The 18,916-nt window shown below is 43.1% G+C and overlaps 1 protein-coding gene across 3 annotated transcripts in view; it reads left to right on the forward strand.

The window, feature by feature from the left end:
- The window catches only part of FNDC1 (fibronectin type III domain containing 1), an 87,912-nt gene that overhangs the window by 62,170 nt on the left and 6,826 nt on the right, over positions 1 to 18,916 (forward strand). For all 3 annotated transcript variants that reach the window (XM_037023726.2, XM_073219852.1, XM_073219853.1), the window contains 6 exons: positions 539 to 1,114; positions 8,105 to 8,173; positions 9,561 to 9,704; positions 11,736 to 11,966; positions 12,200 to 12,308; positions 16,412 to 16,491. In XM_037023726.2, the coding sequence (XP_036879621.2) occupies positions 539 to 1,114; positions 8,105 to 8,173; positions 9,561 to 9,704; positions 11,736 to 11,966; positions 12,200 to 12,308; positions 16,412 to 16,491 (1,209 nt within the window). The remainder of the gene's footprint in view (positions 1 to 538; positions 1,115 to 8,104; positions 8,174 to 9,560; positions 9,705 to 11,735; positions 11,967 to 12,199; positions 12,309 to 16,411; positions 16,492 to 18,916) is intronic.

Genomic DNA, 18,916 nt, shown 5'->3' on the forward strand with positions numbered 1-18,916 from the left:
TTTAAATGGTTGCAAAAAAATAAAAGCACGATAATATTTGAGATGTGAAAATTATATGAGGTTCACATTTCAGTGTCAAGTTTTATTGGAGCATATAAACACTCATTGGTTTGTGTACTGTCTATGGCTTTTTTGCCCTACAGTGGTAGAGTTCAGCAGTTGCTATATGAAGCTTGAAATATTTACTCTGTCACCCTTTACAGAATAAGTTTGCCAAAGAAACATTTTTCCTCCTGAGGTGTAGGAATAAAGAGGCAGAAAGAATTACTTTCCTAACCAGAGACTAAAAATTATTTCAGGGAAATGGGGCACACTGGTGAAACATCTATATATTTTTATAAAGTAATATAGAGTAATGTGCACCATAGTAAACCCAGAACTTTCTGATAGCAGCAGATACCTTTTTAATCAGTCCTTTGCCTTCTGCTCATTAAAATATACAAATGCATAAGCTTTGAGAAGACACTTTTCACTTGCTTTTTACTTCCTCTGAATTGTTTCACCTTGCTGCATAGCTTTTGTTTGATTTTTGTTTCAGATCTGGGCGGGACCCCCATGGTGAGCCCTGATGGCCTCCCCCTCTTTGGGCAAGGGCGGCATGGCAAACCCCTGGCCAGTGCCCAGGATAAGCCCATTTTGAGTCTCGGAGGGAAGCCCTTGGTGGGCTTGGAGGTCATCAAATCAACTACCCATGTTCCTACCACAACCATGCGACCTACCACTACCACAACCCCACGGACCACCACGACAACCCCTCAGCCCACGACTACCACCACCCGCCGCACGACTACCACCACCACGCGCCGCACGCCCACCACCACGCGCCGCACGACCACAACCTCCCGCCGCACGACCACAACCACACGCCGCACAACCACCACCACGCGCCGCACAACCACCACCTCCCGCCCCATTACCACCACCTCCCGCCGCACAACCACCACAACGCGCCCAACCACCACCATCCGAACCACTACGCAGACAACCACCACCACCACCCCTGAGCCCACCACCCCCATTCCCACCTGTGCCCCTGGGACCCTGGAACGACATGATGAAGACGGCAATCTCATAATGGGCTCAAGTGGGGTCCCGGAGTGCTACCCTGAGGAAGGTAATCATCTTCGTTGTAGTGGTAACCAGGTAACTAGCATGCTGCATTTCAGAATAGGGTCACAAAGGCTGCAGGGAGGGTGAGCAGGGTCTCAGTGGAAGAGCAACTGCAGACATGTCTAATCTTGTAAGGTTGGTTTGACAGTACTGTGTCACAGTGAGGGTTATCAGATTTAGCAAATAAAATTGCACAGGACACGCTTGATATGAAAAATTATTTGCTGTTCATCTAAAATTCATATCTAAGTGGGTGTCCTGTGTTTTATCTGGCAACCATTGTCACAACACAGGTCACAAATTTAGTTGAAACATGGGACATGATTAGTTTGGATTAGTGTTTCCCAAACTGTCCTACTGGATATTAGTGGATTAATATTTTTATATTAAAAACAGAAGGTTTTGTGATTAGCTATGTGATTTAAACAAGGTTAAATGAATTTCTTACTGTTGGACTGTGCATATCACTGAATAGTCTCATTGTGAGTTTCTAAGAGCAGCTGTTTCCCAAGCGCGCTGGGCAGCTGAAAGCTCCCCCTTTGGGAAGTGCTAACCCTCATGTGGCTGGGCTCTGGTGGCAGCAAAGCTTTCCGCTGGGAAGGGCCACACCATTTCCCATCAGGGCTGTCCCCCTGATGCGTCTGCCTACTGAGAAGGACCTGTTCCTCCTAAAGAATGGAGGCGAGGACACTTCCGGTCAGGCCACAGTGCTGCTAACGTATCTTCATCTTTTCTGCTCCCTGTTGAAGTGTTTTTGGTGGAGATCATCCTGCCCTTGTGTCAGGCTTGGAGGAGGCAAGTGCATTTATTTTCTCAGGTTGAGATGAATCGCAATATCAGCTCTAAAGCTTAAGTCTTTTTAAGCTAATGCACAGTGAAGACCATTCATTTCAGGCATCATTTGTATGCCCGGAATTATTACACAGCCTCGCTGGCCATGATAAGCCCAATCAGTTTGAACTCGGATACTCTGTCCAAAATGGGAATTCTGTTTGAAGCCAGTCTTTCCAAAGAAAAGTTCCAAATACACAGGAACATCCAACACTAAAAAATCACACCGAAAAACAAGGAAACCAACCAAGGAAGAGAACTGGGAGGAAAATTCTCACACTATCAATTGCCCCAGTGAGCACAAGCCAGAACTTACCTTCGGATTTCTGGTGAAAATAGCGCGTACTTCCCTTCACCTCTTACTTCTATACATTAATGTGTTTGTTTTTAAAGACTGATGTTTAATCGGAACAGGTATTTACTTAATAATTATTTGTAAATTGAACAGGGACATATGGGTATGGTTTTAATTGCTATTATAATTAATATTTTGCATTTTCTTTCATCTGCCATTAGAGAGGAAAGCACGTTTGCTTTCTCGACTTTGTAATTCTGGACTTTCATGTATCAGAAAGTCAGTATTTTTCTTGGCATTTTTGTTTCTTCTTTCCTTTGCAAATTATGATATAGATGTATAATTTTTACTTCACTTGGGTCCATTCTTCTGATTCTCTAGCCTGTGCCAAACTAGTATCCAAGTGGTAGTAATAATTTGCCTCTAGGTAGTGTTTTCAAAATAAGTATAAATCAACACAACATTTTGTGGGAAGAGCAAGATATCATTCCCATATAATACTGGAATGTGCCGTATTATTCTTAAATGCTTCTGCATGAACTGTGTTCCGGTTTTATTTCTGCTGCTCCACTAACAACTTTGTTTTCCTCCTTACATTAATTCTACCCATAGTTATTTTTATTCAAACACTTTTAATAATAGCTTTTTTGAGAGATAATTCATGTACATAAAGTCCACCATTGTAAAGTATATGGTTTAGTGGTTTTAAGCATATTCACAGAGTTGTACAACCACCACCACTATCAAATTCCAGAACATTCTCATCACCCCCAAAAGAAACTCATATCCATTAGCCATCACACCCTATTTCCCTTCTTACCCCTGGAAACCACAAATCTACTTACTGTCTCTTTATATTTGCCTATTTGGACATTACATATAAATGGAATCATACAACATGTGGCCTTTTGTGTCTGGCCTCTTTCACTTAGCACAGTTTGTCCCACAGGTTCATACAAATTGTAGAATATATATGTACTTCATTCCTTTCATCTGCTGACCAAAATTCCATTGTGTGGGTATACCACATTTTATTCATGTATACCCATTCATGTGGGTATATTCATTTTATTCATTACATATACATTTGACTTATTTCAACCTTTTCTGCTATTATGAATGGTGCCTCCATGAATATTTGTGTGCAAGTTTTTTTACCCCTTGTTTTCAATTCTGTTGGGTACATACTTGGTAGTAGAGTTGCTGTATCCAGTGGTAATGATGTTTAACTTTCTGAGGACCTGCCAGACTGTTTTCCACAGTGGTTATGCCATTTTACATTCCCATCAGTAATGTACAAAGCTTCCAATTTCTCTGTATCTTCACCAACACTTGTTTTCTTTTTGATTCTAGCCATCCTCATGAGTGTGATGTGGTATCTCTTTGTAGTTTTGATTTACAGATCCCTAATAACTCATGATGTTGACATAGTTTTTGTTTTTATACTTTATTGGCTCTAAAGTGAAAGTGAAAGTGAGCATGATTAAATTTTGTGTCTCGATAAACCCTGATTTAAAATTGAGTAAATTCATTTGATCAATGTTTCTTTATATCATGACTGTGATTTCATTATGAGAAAACCCATGTGGTCATTTAAAGTGGATGGAGTAGCTCTTGTTTTGTTTTTCTCACTTTATTCATAATTTTGAAAGTAAAATGAAATCCCCAATGATCATGACTCACTACTCCACTGGACCAGGTCCTGTGGGAGATACAGAAAAGCAAGCGCCGTGGCTGTGCCTCTGACAGGCTTAAAGTCTAACGGAGATCACAGTTACTAGAAACAGCTCACTCATCAAAAAGCCAATTGTTCATCTTTAAAACAGAGCCAGACAGATAAAGACAGAATCATGTCACAATTAACCCAGAGAGTTGTCCGGGCTGGAAGCCTCTGTCTCTTTTGGTTTCTTTTGCTCTTTCATCCCCGTTGTCAGGTCTCATCAGTTCCCGCTGACCCTGCCTCCGTTACTTTTCTTAGATTTGCTTCACTCGCTCCATGTCTAGGCTGGCCTTATTGGCCCAACACTCAAATTATTATTCCTTGTTGGGCTTCCTTACACCAGCCTCCACTCACCTTCTTTCTAGATGTCCACCTTGACATCCGTTTATGGACCGTCACTGGCCTGACACTCTGCTTGCCTTGGGAGGAGTACAGAACCGAGTCCCTATTTCATCCCTCATTGAAATGGAACACGTCCAGGCTAATAATGGAGAGAGGCATAGAACTGAGCATCTTGGGAGGGAATTAGCTTCTCAAGATGGCTTTTTGTTTGAAAATCAGAGTGAAGATTACTTTGAAAAATCCTATGTATTGTCTATAAATAGAATAGAGTGGCCATTTCTTGGTTAACACCTTGTACCTTGTACTGGACTCGATGCACCAAACTGCCTTCTGTAAATTCTGTAATGATGTGGAGTGGAGGGGTAAGAGGCTCTGATGCCAGCCAAGGGACAGTCCCAGGGCTCCTCCTCACATGTAACCCACAGACCACTGGTACCCTGTCTCCCTGTTGCTTGCCCTGCTCTCACAGTTGTTTTTCCTCTCGTGCATCTTTCCTGTTATTGTAGTAAATATAGTTCAGTCCATACTGTACACTTACAAGTGCAGGGGCTCCACGTGTGTACAACCAATGCTTACTAAGCAACATTCTGGCCATGACGTTTTGCAGCCCAGTAGCCTGAAGTGTTTGCTGTAGTGCTTATGATTTAGGATCTGCATTGTGATCACTGAATGAATGCCTGCCCTCCCAAGACCCATCTTCACATCTCCCATGTAGTTGACCATTTGTCATTACTTTTCGTCAGCAAAGTCTTAACGTGTTGTTTCTAGCTCTTCAATTTTAAATAGTCTTTCAAATCTCAATATCTTGGCTCCCCAGGTTAAATCATGCCCCCTCCCTTTCCTTTAAGACACTTTTATATAACGTTCTAGGAATAACGCTGTCATTCTATTATTCCTGTAATTCAAGGAGTATTTATGTGCTTCTGCATTTGTTATGGGTGTTGTGTTTGTATGTTTGTTCCTGTATGTAAAGGTGTTCGTTGCATGCTTGTTTCCTGTGTGTTGTTGTTTTGCTCCTCTCTCTCTCTTTCCTTATATACATACACACAAACATGTATACACACACATGCTTTTTTTTTTGCTTGATGTGACTTCCTCATTAAATAATAAACATCTTGCAATAGAGACAGTGTCTTCCACTTCATCTCAGATTCCTCTTGGTATCTAATTATTCATCTGATCTAAACAATCCCCCCTCAACAATACCCTCAACGGTAAGCATTCTCTGTTTTCAAGCTGAGAAATAAAAGCCAGGGATCTCTGTGTTTCAGGTTCCATTTCTACAGCAGATCAGATGATATAATGTGTGTTTGGAAATGTTATGAGCCAGCTGAACATCTTCAACATTTTTTAACTTGACCCTGAGGCATGTTTCAGAAAAACATCAGTCATTATGGAAAATGGTTCCACCTGCCCCAGCTCATCCTCAAGACAGAAAATACAAAGAGAATAAATTGAAAATTCACTTGAGCTCAACCAGCCATACAACTTGCAAATATCTCTGCGTTTCAAATGGCTGTCATCTACCTTCTCTTCAAACTTCTACTGTGAATATTTTTATAGTTTTTTCAGTATTTCTGGAGCTGAGGCCCTAATCCTTTCTGACATTTTACATTCATTTTTTTTTTTCACAACCGTTTGCCTAAACCACTCAAGAAAACAAACCATACCACCATGGTTGGGGGATGGCAGCTGCTTTGATAAGAAAAGGTGGAGCCTTTTGACTTTGATGCTGAGTTGACTTATAAAACATCTAGTTTTATAGAGTTCCAAATGCTTCAAAATGGCATTCAGGTGGAACAGATTCTTATAGTCATCCTTTTAAAAATATTGTAGAAGTACTTCATTACATTTGGAAGTTACTTTTATTTGGAGTTAAGATGGTGCTAATTTAGAAAAATTATGCCTGACTTTATTTGGTTTTTTTAAAAATTTTCTCAATAGGATGTTTATTTTTGCCAGAAGACTTCACTGTCACTCAACCAAGAAATGATGTCTGCCTGCAGGTAAAAAGCATCGTATCTGTGGCCTGCTGATGTGCCAGAGTATTTCAGCACCTCAAGAAATTAAACTCAACACCAGGAATCGAGGAAGGAAGCACTTTACTTTTCCCCTTTCTTGTTCACTCTGGGATACAAAATCAGTTTATTCATTTTTGACCTGGCTAAAAATAATAATGAAAAGAAATGAATATGAGCCAGTAATGAGGACAAACAAGACTATGTTCTTAAATGTTATTGGAAAAAGTTGGAAAGCAGTATGGAGGTTCCCCAAAAACTAAAAACAGAAATACTATACAACCCAGTAATTCCACTTCCAGGAATTTACCCAAAGAAAACAAAATCTCTGATTTGAAAAAATATCTGCACCCCTGTATTTATCGCCATACTATTTACAATAGCCAAGATATGGAAGCCACTGAAGTGTTCTTCAGTGGATGAATGGATAAAGATGTGGTACATATGCATAATGGAATATTAGTCAGCCATAAAGAAGAAGGAATCCTGCCATTTGTGACAACATGGATGGACCTAGAGGGTATTATGTTAAGTGAAATAAGCTAGGCAGATAAAGACAAATACCATTTGATTTCACTTATAGGTAGAATCTAAAAACAAAACAAAACAATAATGAACAAAATTGTGATAGACTCAGACACTGAGAAGTGACTGGTGGTTATCACTGGGGAGGGGTTGGGGTGGGTGGGTGAAATAGGTGAAGGGGATAAAGAGGCACAAAATTTCAAGCATAAAATATGCATTAGTCATGGAGATGAAGAAAGTACAGCATAGAGAATATAGTCAATCATTTTGTAACAACTTTTTATGTTGACAGATAGTAACTACACTAGTTGGGGTGAGCATTTAATAATGTAGATAACTGAAAAAAGAGAAAAAAATGTTACACTGACAAAGGAATGAGATGGTATTCTGGGAAACAATGGCAAGGTAGTCTCATACTTTCTGGTGGTGTGAATTTGAAAACTGTCTGATTTGAACCAGCCCAGAAGAAATTCCTCTTGGGTCTAGACACACTGACATTGGAATGACCTAAGGAAAAATTATGTCCAAGAGTTTTTCTTGAAATGACTGTCCTGAAGGTGGACAGTGATGTACAACTTCTCACTTGTTGACATTCATTGGCCCTATCAGAACACACCCAGGGTCAGTACCTCAAAGGTGAAGCAGGCACGGGGGTGTCTCACAGGCCTCTGGGCTGCTGGCTTTTCACTGGAGAGGGCGGGTGTTAGAAGGTAGCAGCAAAGCCCCAAGCACCATGTCCCGTCACTGGTTTGCCGAGTTAGGACGTAGGAGAGTCAGGAAGTCACCCTGCTTCTAGAACAAGTGAGTGACAGGATGGCGGGGGGGGTGGAGAGGAGGAAGGGGTCACGAACGGGCTCACAGGTGGGGGGGGGGGCTCTCCAGATCCTGAGCACCAACCGCCCATCCCCTCGCTGCCCCGAGAATGCCTGTGCTCAGGCCTGTGACACGCTGGCCCAGGGGCCCTTCCATTGGCACGAGTGTGCTTGGGCAGGCAGGGCAGTGGGCCTGAGTGGCGGGAAGGGAGAGCAGAGAGCTGGCTGTGCCAGAGGGTCGGCGTGCCGCAAGGCGCCAGTCCTTTGATCCTTGGAGGGCTCTTGGGCTCAAAGGCGAGAAAGCCAGGGCTCCATCTCTGTGTCCTGATGCAGGCCCTCCGGACTTGGCAACTTTCCCATTAAACAGTCCTTGTGCCCTGGCAGGTTTCTGAGACAATGCAGAGGCAACTGTGGGGCACTGGATGACCTTCCTCCCCTCTTCTTTCACTAGATGGTTTCTCAGGGTTGGAGAGCGACACAGCAGTGCCCACAGAAGAGGCGTACGTGATCTATGATGAAGGTACTGCTGGGTTTTAAGCACATTCTTTGGCCATTTCTTTCCCTATCAGAGGATCTTATTTTAGTTACTAAGTGGATGGTCTTATCTGCAGTTTCCTTCAGAACTCTGGGCTGGGTGGTAATGCCCAGAGAAGGGTGGCTGCACCCTACCCCCCCCCGTTAGCCCCTGTGCACATTTGACTCAAGGGAAAACAGTGAGCTCCATATGCAAGAGCGCCTTGCAGACAGTCCCTCTGTCCCCCTTCTCTCCTTCCCACCCCGCCTTCCTCTAGAAATTTTGGGGCTTCTTCCATTAGGGCCTCCCCCTTAGCCATATTTGACACCACTGGGTTTTACCAACCTCTCAGCTTTCTCTCTTGGCTTTTCTCATTCCTATTCTTCTCTTTTCTCTCACTTTCTAATTACATAAAAATGTGATGCCATAGATGAGTTAATTTTCATCATAGGATCTTTTTAAGTAAGGGTAAGCTTTTAAGATCAAGACTACAACATGCCTTGGGTCTAGAACAGTTATTTGATGAATGGTAACTAATGTTGTTTGCCCACTTAGGATCCTGTGACTGCTCTGCGTGCTTTATAATTTCCTCTGCAGGTGAAGAACTTCACACAGGCATCTTGTGCCCACCCCACTCAGGGTATTCCCACTTCCGTGCTCCACCGTGCCTGCTCTTACCTGTAGCTCCAGTGGTCTTAAATCACCAGTGAGGGAATGATGGCCCATTTGGTGCAATCATAATAAAGTTGATGTAGTGGTTTAGTCCCACAGCAGTCAAACAAAAATTGACTTAAAAACGGTAGATGTCAGAAGCCAAGGAAGGTTTCTTAGCACTTTTGAAAATACTAACCACCTTTCTTATTATCTTTGAGCAGTTGAAAAGGGAGCAGTTTTATTTTCTGTTTTAAATGTTAAAGGATTAGTTCTCTTAGTACGATTAAACTCATCCCCACCCTGGAAAAAAAGCTCATACACAGAAGATAAATTTTTACAAAATCAAGTTTATTTTCCAATGTGTACCTTTTATAGTTCTAAAAGGGAAGATGGTTTAGGCAGAGCATGGCCTTGGACCAGCAACAGGAACAAGCTAAGGTGGGAGAGTTCTAAGAGTCTGTCCAGCTTTCATTCTAAAAATCTCATTTTTCTAGTCACATGTTTCATTTCTTCCTTCCTTCCTTTTACCTGCAGTTGCTTTTCTGAGGGAACTGCAATGGGGGGGAGGGAATGTGTTATTGGAAACAAATTATGTTCAGGCATATCATTTATTTCAGAGTGGGCATATGTGTGCCCGCTTTAGTCTGGAGTTGAATCTTAAGGAGGTACCTTTAGACTGCAAACTGTGCCCCTTTTTCTGGATATACATAGGTACAAAAGCTTCATCATATCTTTTCAGATTATGAATTTGAGACGTCGAGGCCACCGACCACTACCAAGCCTCCTCCCACCACGGCCGCCCCCGAGGTGATCCCACCAGAGGGCCCCATCAGCTCCTTTCCTGAGGAAGAATTTGATCTGGCTGGAAAGAAACGATTTGTTGGTAAATAGAACTTCCTTAATCAAAGAAACCTGGGTTTTTAACTTTTGTTCTTTGAAGACATGCATAACTAATCTCTTGGCCTGGCCACTGCAAGCACGTTTGGACAGAAGCTTTCTCAGAGTGAAGTTTCCACTTGGAGTGATTCAGTGAGTCAGTCTTGCATAGATGCACATTAACTTGCTTTCTGCAGAAGTCAGGAGAGGGGAGCATGCAGGGGAACATTCAGAATCCAACAGCGTAGTCTTTACAGAGGCCGCCTGTGTAGACTGAGAGTAAAAAACACTTCCAAAAATTATCAGAACCAGCGAACATGAGCATTTTTATTGTAGCTGACGTTTCCAAGATGAGACTCTCTCTAGGCCTCCCTGCACACAGTTTTGTTAAATTCTTCCCCCCAAATGAGCAGTTTACTGAACTGAACTGCTAGTACTTCTGAAAGTGTCACAGAACCCAAGCTGTTTTCCTTCAGTCATTTCCTGTAATTCTCATTAGCTTCAAGAACTTGAGATCCAGAAATTTCTTTTACTCTTCTTTCTCAGTTACTAAAACTGTTTTAAGAGGAAATTCTATTTCACTAAACTATGTTTTATTCTCTTTAGGCGTCTTCTTTTCCCATGCCCTTAATGAACTTCACTAATGAGACAGATTGATACATTATTAAGTGGAAAAAAATAATATATTACTAAGTGGAGATAGGCAATAGCTTAAACTAATATCACACTTTTCTGTTTCCAAAAACAAATGTTCTGCCAGAAGAGGGGAACAACTGTAGTTGGCTGGGATGTAGTATCGAGTGTGTAAACTGAATGAACTTGAAGAACAAGAATATTAATTTGAGGTAGCATTTGAGGCAAAGCCTAATCTGGCCTTGGCATTCAGCAGCCTGGCTATATTCGCCGAATGTTCCGACTCTTCTCTCTGTAGTTTCATGACAGCAATTGAAATGCCAGCAGAGCTATTCTTAGCTCTTCCAGGGAACTCTTCTGAAGACTGAAAGGCTTACTGTTATCTGGTATTTTTATATGTCTGTAGCTCTATAAAGCATAGTTGATTGTTCCCCAAAACTTCCTGATGCAATCCATGGATGAGCTCTAAAGGCCTAATTTTATACAAATTATAAAAAAAGTAGAGGAACTAAAAATTGCTTTTAGTTCTAACAGCCACCGACAATGAGAAACTGGTACCAAAAGATAGAAAAATGGAACATTTAGAAAGTTCCAGGAATTGTTACTTGAAAGCACTTGGGAGTCTTGCATGTATGGACTCCCCGCCATGATTCCTCGGCATGGCTAATTTCTCACAGAGCACCTCCAATGAAGGAGAGTCTCCCATCGACCCTCTTAGCATCATTAGGCTCAGCTGGAGTATGGGATATCAGTCCACATCCTGCCTTGTGCCCAAGGCCCTTGTATCCACTAAGACAATGTGTGTAGGAAAGCTTGAACCTGTCCATAGATGTGAGTAGCTTTTATTGTACTGAGCAGTCATGTTGGAGAAGGCTGTTCAGACCTGGCCTTGTGCAACTATTCCCACTGTTCATGAGGCCCCTGCAGCCCTAGGGAAGGCCACGCAGGACTGGAGGCTAGAGGCTGTACACCTTGATCAGTGTATGTTCTTTTTCTGGTCCCAAGATGGTTTAGGGAATGAACTGTGTGGACTCTTGTTAAAAGTCAGCTGGGCCTGATTTACACTTTTTCAAATATTTGAGCATAGGAATAACAGAATGCTACAAACTTATACTACATTGATTATAGTTTGGGGGTCTTTCAAAATTACTTTGAGGGCACAGCCATCAATGTTGTGGAGCAATAGGATCTTTCAGATCAGCAGATTGAAAGATATGAATGTGGGGACCCATTGAGGAGTGGGCAGGGATGGGCTGCTCATTTTGGCAACGGGGCCAATGGCCCTGGAGCCCCTGCTTGTCAGGGAGAGACTGAAGGGTGGGTCTACCATATGAAGCAGGTATTATGTTTCTGCCTTCCAAGAAAGCTTTCAGCGATCTGACGGGGTGTCTCTGTTCTCTCCCAGCTCCTTATGTGACCTACCTAAGTAAAGACCCCTCAGCCCCGTGTTCTCTGACTGATGCCCTGGATCACTTCCAAGTGGAGAGCCTGGATGAAATCATCCCAAATGACATGAGGAAGAGTGACCTCCCCCCTCAGCATGCCCCCCGCAACATCACTGTGGTTGCTATGGAAGGCTGCCACTCATTTGTCATTGTGGACTGGGACAAAGCCACCCCGGGAGATGTGGTAACAGGTGTGTCCAAGGCAGACGCTCTCATTTCCCCTCAACTTATGGGTGGGAAATACAGACGATAAGGGGTGGATGGATGAGTGGATGGATGGATGGATGGATGGATGGATTATGGATGGATCAGATGGTTGAATGATGGATGGGTATTTGGATGGATGGATAGATGACCCTCCACTATGTCTTGTGTGATGTGGTTCCTTAATGCTCATCGGGTTCCTCCTTATTTCCAATCGTAGGTTACTTGGTTTATAGTGCATCCTATGAAGACTTCATCAGGAACAAGTGGTCCGCCCAAGCTTCATCAGTGACTCACTTGCCCATTGAGAACCTAAAGCCAAACACAAGGTACGATGTCAGTCATTTAAAAACAAACAAAAACCCGATGCCTGTGTGTGTGGTCACAGATACCCTTAGGTTGGAAATGAAAGGATCAATCAAAATGTTTTCATGATTTCTTCCATATGCTCTGTTTACTTCTCAAAGAACATCAATGGACATTTACTATATGTCAAGCATTTTTCATAGAGAAATTATTATATATATTGTCATTGTTAGTCTGTTGTGTTTGTATTTTGTTATCTATTTTCAAGAGACCAAATGCTACCTGCCTTTGGCGAAAGAAAGGTCATTCTATGTGTTAAAAGAGAATCGATCCATTTGCAGCCACCCATGTGGCTGCATCAGGCAGCATTACCTTCATATGTAATTATTAATGGAGCAGCAGTTGATAAATACTTTAGTTAATGGGTTCTCAAACCTTATGATGTAGAAATTCGGACCATTCAAGGAAGATGCATTTTATACTTTAATAAAGGCTACAAGCATGTCTTCCTAAACTTGGCAGTGGCTGACTGGTCAGAGGACCATCTGGGAGCTAGAGTCTATGGTCCTCAGCATGAAATATATAAAACTTGTTCCCAAAGGTAAAAAGAGGGTCAGTGTGCGTTTCCTCTTTTATGCCATCTGGCTTTGATGGTAATGGTCATTGGGAAAGCTGCTTTGTGGGTGAACATGGGCAAAACACCAAACACATGATAGTCAAGCAGCTCTCTGGGGAAAAAATCCCTGGTTTCTGGGGTTTGCCAGTTTCTGTGGTGTAAATACTCCCACTGTGGCCAATTTCAAGTGACCAGCAGGCCTGCAGAATTCCTGGGCCTTCACTCAGGTCTGTACAAATGAACTCTGGCACACCACTGTCGCATTAAGCCACTATACTGACATAGCAAAGATGTGGCTGTGTGCCTGAGGTCTCCTGTTTTCTCTACAGTCAGAGGAACGTGGACGGGATGGAACAAGATACTGTCCTTAAGCAGAAAAGTGCTAAAGGGGACAGAAACTGGACCATAGGCACGGGTGCTGAGAGGACCAGCTGAGAACTTCCCTTGGGTCACTTTGATGTGCCATGTGGGCTGACCTGATGGAACTTTCATAAACTATTACGAATTTCAGGATTTGGTAAATAAAAAACAAGTAACAAAACAGGAAACTGAGAAAGCGCTTTCCTGTATTTTTCCTCAATAGTGACGAAAAATTGATAAAGTAAAGGAAGTAAAAACAGTGAAATGAAAGAAAACGGAGTCAACCTCCAGTTTTTTTCCCTGTGTGCAGACTGGCAGTGCTTTCATGGCGACGGCCACAGTATCAGAACGCAGGAAGAGGCCTTAGAGGTGTTTTGGACATATCTCCTTGCTGGAGAATCTGAATCCCAGCCTCCTGACTCCCCACCTTCCAATGTTCTTTCCACAGCTTTTGCTGCCAGGTTGATGCGGAGTTTTGAATAATGTCAGGGGATTGTTATATAGGATGAAGGTTTATTGACTCTTTTCAACAGGTCTGAGTGAGGGCCCACACTTCATTCACCAGCTACTTAGTGCTTGCTGTGCACCAGGCCCCAGCTTCGCCACTGGGGGGCAAGACGGGGGAGGGAAGCATAAAATACCCTATGGCCCTGTCCTCACGGAGTTCACAGTCTGGTCGAGACAGATTGCTTTGCAGCAGCATAAATGTAAATGTTCACAGGTCGGTATCCCGAGGGACAAGCACATTGTACTGCATGTGTAACAGGGGACTTCCTCCTGAGCTTGTGGGGAGAGGGGCAGTCAGGTCAGCTTCCCTGAGGAAATGAGACAAGCTGCAGGGAACCTGGAGAAGTGGGTGGGGCAAGGCTAAGTTGTTCCGGGCAGAAAGGAAGTTCGAAAGCATGGTGGGTTCCAGGAAGGAAAGGAGGCTGGTATGGTGGGACAGGGAGAGGGGGCTGGAGGCTGGTCAGGCCAGTCCCAGAGGCCTTGGGAGCCCCTGTGGCTTCTGACCAGACCCCAGTAGATGCCTGGGAGCAGCAGCTGCTACGGTAGCCTCGTCCCGGGAAGCCTGCCCCATCCTTCTGATGTGGGGTGCCCTCTGGGACGCAGAGCTGGAACTGCTCCTCCAAAGTGCATTTCCTCAAAACCCATCAGGACAGCAGCTACACTGAACAGCTAGGAGAGCACGGCTCTGATGCAGGACGCTCCTTGGCCCCCCACGTGGCCCAGTGCATGGCGTCTCCAGTGGCCTGCTTAGGCACCCTTACTCCTCAGAGATGCGCTGGGTCAGCACGGCCCTGGGCCTCTCGGACCCACCGTCGGGTCTGTGCAGGAGAACGAGAGGTCAGTTGGGGAGACCTGGAGAGGAGCCCAGGTGTACAGACCAGCTCTGGTTCTTTATCACTGCATGGTGTTTTTGACTTGCCATGGGCACCGCACATCTTATTCCCCATCTCAGCCCCAGATCACTTTCTGGAGTCCACGTTTTTTAATCCATACTTAAAGTATACCGATTTGTCATTGTGGGCACTGTTCAAAAGAAGGTACCAAAAGCTTATATAAGAAGACAGAGCATGGATTGCTTTTGTTACCTGAGTGAGGTAGAGGCCATTCAGGGCATGAAATAGATATTTAGTCCGTAGAAAAAGTTTAATGGGGTTTTTGAAAAAAGGGACTTGACTTTTTTCATAATTCCATGTTGTTTCCTCAGCTTAGCATATTTAAGCGTACTTTGACACATCAGGTGAAGTGCAAACAGAAATACCTTTGGAATTAGGTGTGTGGGTGTTGCGGAAGAGAAAATAGTTGTATGGACAGGGAAGGTAGATTAGGAAAATAGGTTTCCATGGTGAGACAAAATCGATGCAACAAAAAATTGGAACAGTCTCTCTCAGGCCACCTGGTCACTCTCTGCCGTCTCCTCCTTTGCCTTCCAAGGGAGCATGGGAAGTCACATCAGGACAGCTCCAGGGACGGATGGAGAAATATTCAGAAGTGCTCCATGTAGCCTCTGAATGGAAGTGTCATTCCTTAGGTTTTGATTTCTTTTATTTAGGAAGAAAAAAAAGTATCTGTAAAGTTTGACTGGTGTCATATGCCAAACGCCCTGCTTGAACTGCCTGCAGAGTTTTGCCTTAGATAACTCACAAACACTGATACAAGTATGCATGACTGGGAAAACCCAGGCTGCTGAGTCAATTGGTATTTGGAAACTCATGTGTTCTTAATTGCGCCTCTCTTTTTTTTTAAACTGAAACTTATAAAAGGATTCTCTCCTAAATGAGATGTGAATGACTTTCTTGGAAGGCTTAACTGAAGACTGAATTTACCAAATGGGCTTTTCTTTGTTCTCTGTTGAATCAAACCCCAAATCAGATGTTTGTGTGTAAGTGGGAGGCCAGGGGCTCCCTTGGTGATCTCAGAAGCTCAGAAGGTTGGTGCCAGGATGGTGGTGCAACAGAATATGCATTTTTGCTCTCTGAATGTCAATAATTCACCCTTTAAAAATTTGTGAATAAATCTCTGTGCCTGACTTAATCGAATAAATAAATTTGTAACATTGACATGTAACTCCGGCTGGCCCAGCGCCCCAGGGAGAGGCTTGTCAGGAACTCTCTAAAATGGGGGGAGCCACCGCTCTCTGGGATTTTCTTATCCCCTTCTTTACTGTAAGTAGCTAAGGACTAAGAGAGCACAGATAACTTCTGGAAACCCCCAGGTAAGGAAAACACAGATTGGTCATGGAAACAGGGGGCACAGCTGTGGCTTTGCTTACCAGGATTCTCTAACCACCACTGTTTGTCCTGTAGCTCATTAAAGGGCAAAGCAACATGTTCTGGGACTCCTAACCATTTACTTGACTTAGCCGTGTCCCTCCAGATGAACTAGCTGATTCAGACAATGTGCTGTCTAGCACATTCGCTAGAAATTTGTTCCAAAACAAAGGTTAATCCTGCAGCCAAACCTGTCCAGACCTTTTCCACTTCCCATTCCCAGGCTTGCTTCCCTTTCCCGGAGGCACAGAAGCTCCAAACTCAGTGACTTTTAAAGCTCCAGGACCACCCATAGCACTTGTCGGTAGTTTGGGAATCTGAATGCACAGAAATTAAATGAGCTCCTCTTTCAAAAAAAGTTTTCTTCCAATTTTAGGTATTATTTTAAAGTTCAAGCCAAAAACCCTCATGGCTATGGACCAATCAGCCCTTCAGTCTCATTTGTGACAGAATCAGGTATGGTGCCTTCACATTCTCATTTCTCTCGTTTTCTTAAAAACAAATAATTTGGAATAATGACTGCAATAGACTAAAAGCTGAAGAAGTAAAATCCTCACTTTGCCACTTGGTGAATTCATACTGGAGATCACTTTATAAAACAAACATTTTCTTTCTGCCAGGTTAAAACTTGGCTAATAAAATTAAAACTAGTCATCACTGGAACTGTCTGGGAAGTTGAAAGGTCAAATTCCAATGAAAGGAAAAAAATCTAGTTTTCAACCACGTGGGACAGATAAGTTTAAATCTATCTGTAAAAGACTTGTTGCAGACAGAACTTTTTACTGCAAATGGCCGAAGAGCATAACTGTTGTGTGGCCTGAGAGAAAACGGCTACTTCCAATTAGTCAAATCTCTTAAGACACTTCCCTTCCTAGAAGACAAAGATATATTTACTTCATATGGAGAGTTTAGTTAAAATACCGTTCAGTCTCACAAGTACTATCGCTCAGAGGTTGCCCTTGCACTTGGAGAAGCTGGTGTACAGAAGTCTCAGGCCCTGTGGTCATGGTCTGAAGCAGTACACACAGAGCTGGCCATGGAAACTGTCCCAGATTAGCAGCCTGTCCAGATACGAAGCCACACTGGAGAGTTGCGACCTGTGGCTTGAAGCCAGGCCACCCTCAGAAGCCCAGCCGAGCCAGCACCACACTAAGAGAGCTCTAGCTTCTCTTTGGTTAGATTATTTCCTCCATATAGCTTGACCCCAGAACATTTGTTACTGGAAGGTATTTTTCAGGGTAATGATTTGAAATCTACTGAATCAAAATATATGGAAAAAAAATCTCTTGTGAGAATATGCTTTATACTGGAAATACAGGCAAAGGACCTCAGAAGTATTTTCACATATTTCATCTTAGAAGTGTGCTTCTCATTAGGAATTAAGAAGAGTTAGAGAAAACCATTATCAGTGGTTCCTTTGCTAAAGTGAGGCATGTGCCTCTGTTTATGGCTGCATTCTAGAGTGGACCTTTGGCAGCCAACAGAATTAACATGATGAAAGTCTATAGAAAAAAAGCAAAAAATCTAAATCTAGAAAGCTATCAAGAAATTCACACCTGAAATCTATCTGATAGTAGAAAGTGAGATAAAGTCATCTCTGAGACTGCAATGTACAAGTCTGTACACTGAAAAGGCAACTCTCTGCTGCCCCCTCCCAAGAAAAGTCCCACCATACTCCCGCCTACCCTTTGTGGCCTCCAAGAGAGGGGTGATGAAAATCCAGGGCCCACCCAGACTTCCGAACAGGATCACGGATGCCCACTTTCAGTCAGCTCCCCGGAGACCCTCACACACACGTGGAGCGGTGACAATTACCTGCTCCGGCCACCTGCACTGTTTACTCAAGTCCCTCCTTCAGTTTGCACGACCCTGATGAGAGTGGTTAGGTTAAAAGGGAAATTATCAAGTAACTGAATGATGACACTTAGCAAACATAAAAACTAACGTATGAAGTAAATGTATGTTTGTGACAGAGGCTGCACAAGGGGTAAGGCGTTGTTGTTTGTGGTGTTGTTTCCATTGTTCCCATTCAGAGTGTTCGGGATCTTTTCAACAGACTATTAAAACTTCCCAGTGGAAAGCCAGACAAGCACTTACCTTACAGTTAATGGATGCCACTTTATTTTGTGACCAGTGGATTTTGTCAGAATGAATGGTCTGTACAAAAGGGCAGAAGAAAGGAGAGTTGGGCTGATGGAAATCTATATCCTGGTTGTGGTGGTGTTCCATGAATCTATATGTCTGAAGAAATTCGTAGGATATTTTACCCAAAAAGAACAATTTTACTGTATGCTCATTTTTCAAAAATAAAAAGAGAGAGAATGGCCCATAGTTTACCTAGCCCATGGCATTTTATAAAAATGAACTTTTTCTAAAGCAGAATTTCCTAAAGCCAGCTTCATGTTGTCTTAAGTGGCATCATTTGGGCTGCATGTTTTAGAAACTGCTCTATTGAGGTATTGATGACATACAGCAAACCACATACTGAAAGTGTACAGCTGATTAAGTTTTGAGGTATGTTTGCACCCTTGAAGCCATCCCACAATCATGCCAGTGAACACGGCCATCACCCACTGCAAGGGATTCTTCCTACTGTTATGCAGCCCAGCCCCCCGCCCCTCCCTCTGGGCCATCTTCTCCTCTGTGTCCAGCAACCATTCATCTGGTTTTTGTCAATACAGATTAGTTTGCTCTTCCCAGAATTTTCCATAAATGGAATCATACAGTAGGAACTCTTTTGTCACACTTCCTTTTTGAGATCTATCTGTATGGTTTTATGTAGCAGTAGTTCATTCTCTTTTATTACTTAGCAATTCCATTCCATTGTATGGCTAGGCTGCCATTTGTTTATCCATTTGCCTTTGATAGACATTTGGGTAGT

Source organism: Manis javanica, chromosome 13 (genome assembly GCF_040802235.1).
Source record: "Manis javanica isolate MJ-LG chromosome 13, MJ_LKY, whole genome shotgun sequence".
In the NCBI taxonomy this organism is placed as follows: Eukaryota; Metazoa; Chordata; class Mammalia; order Pholidota; family Manidae; genus Manis; species Manis javanica.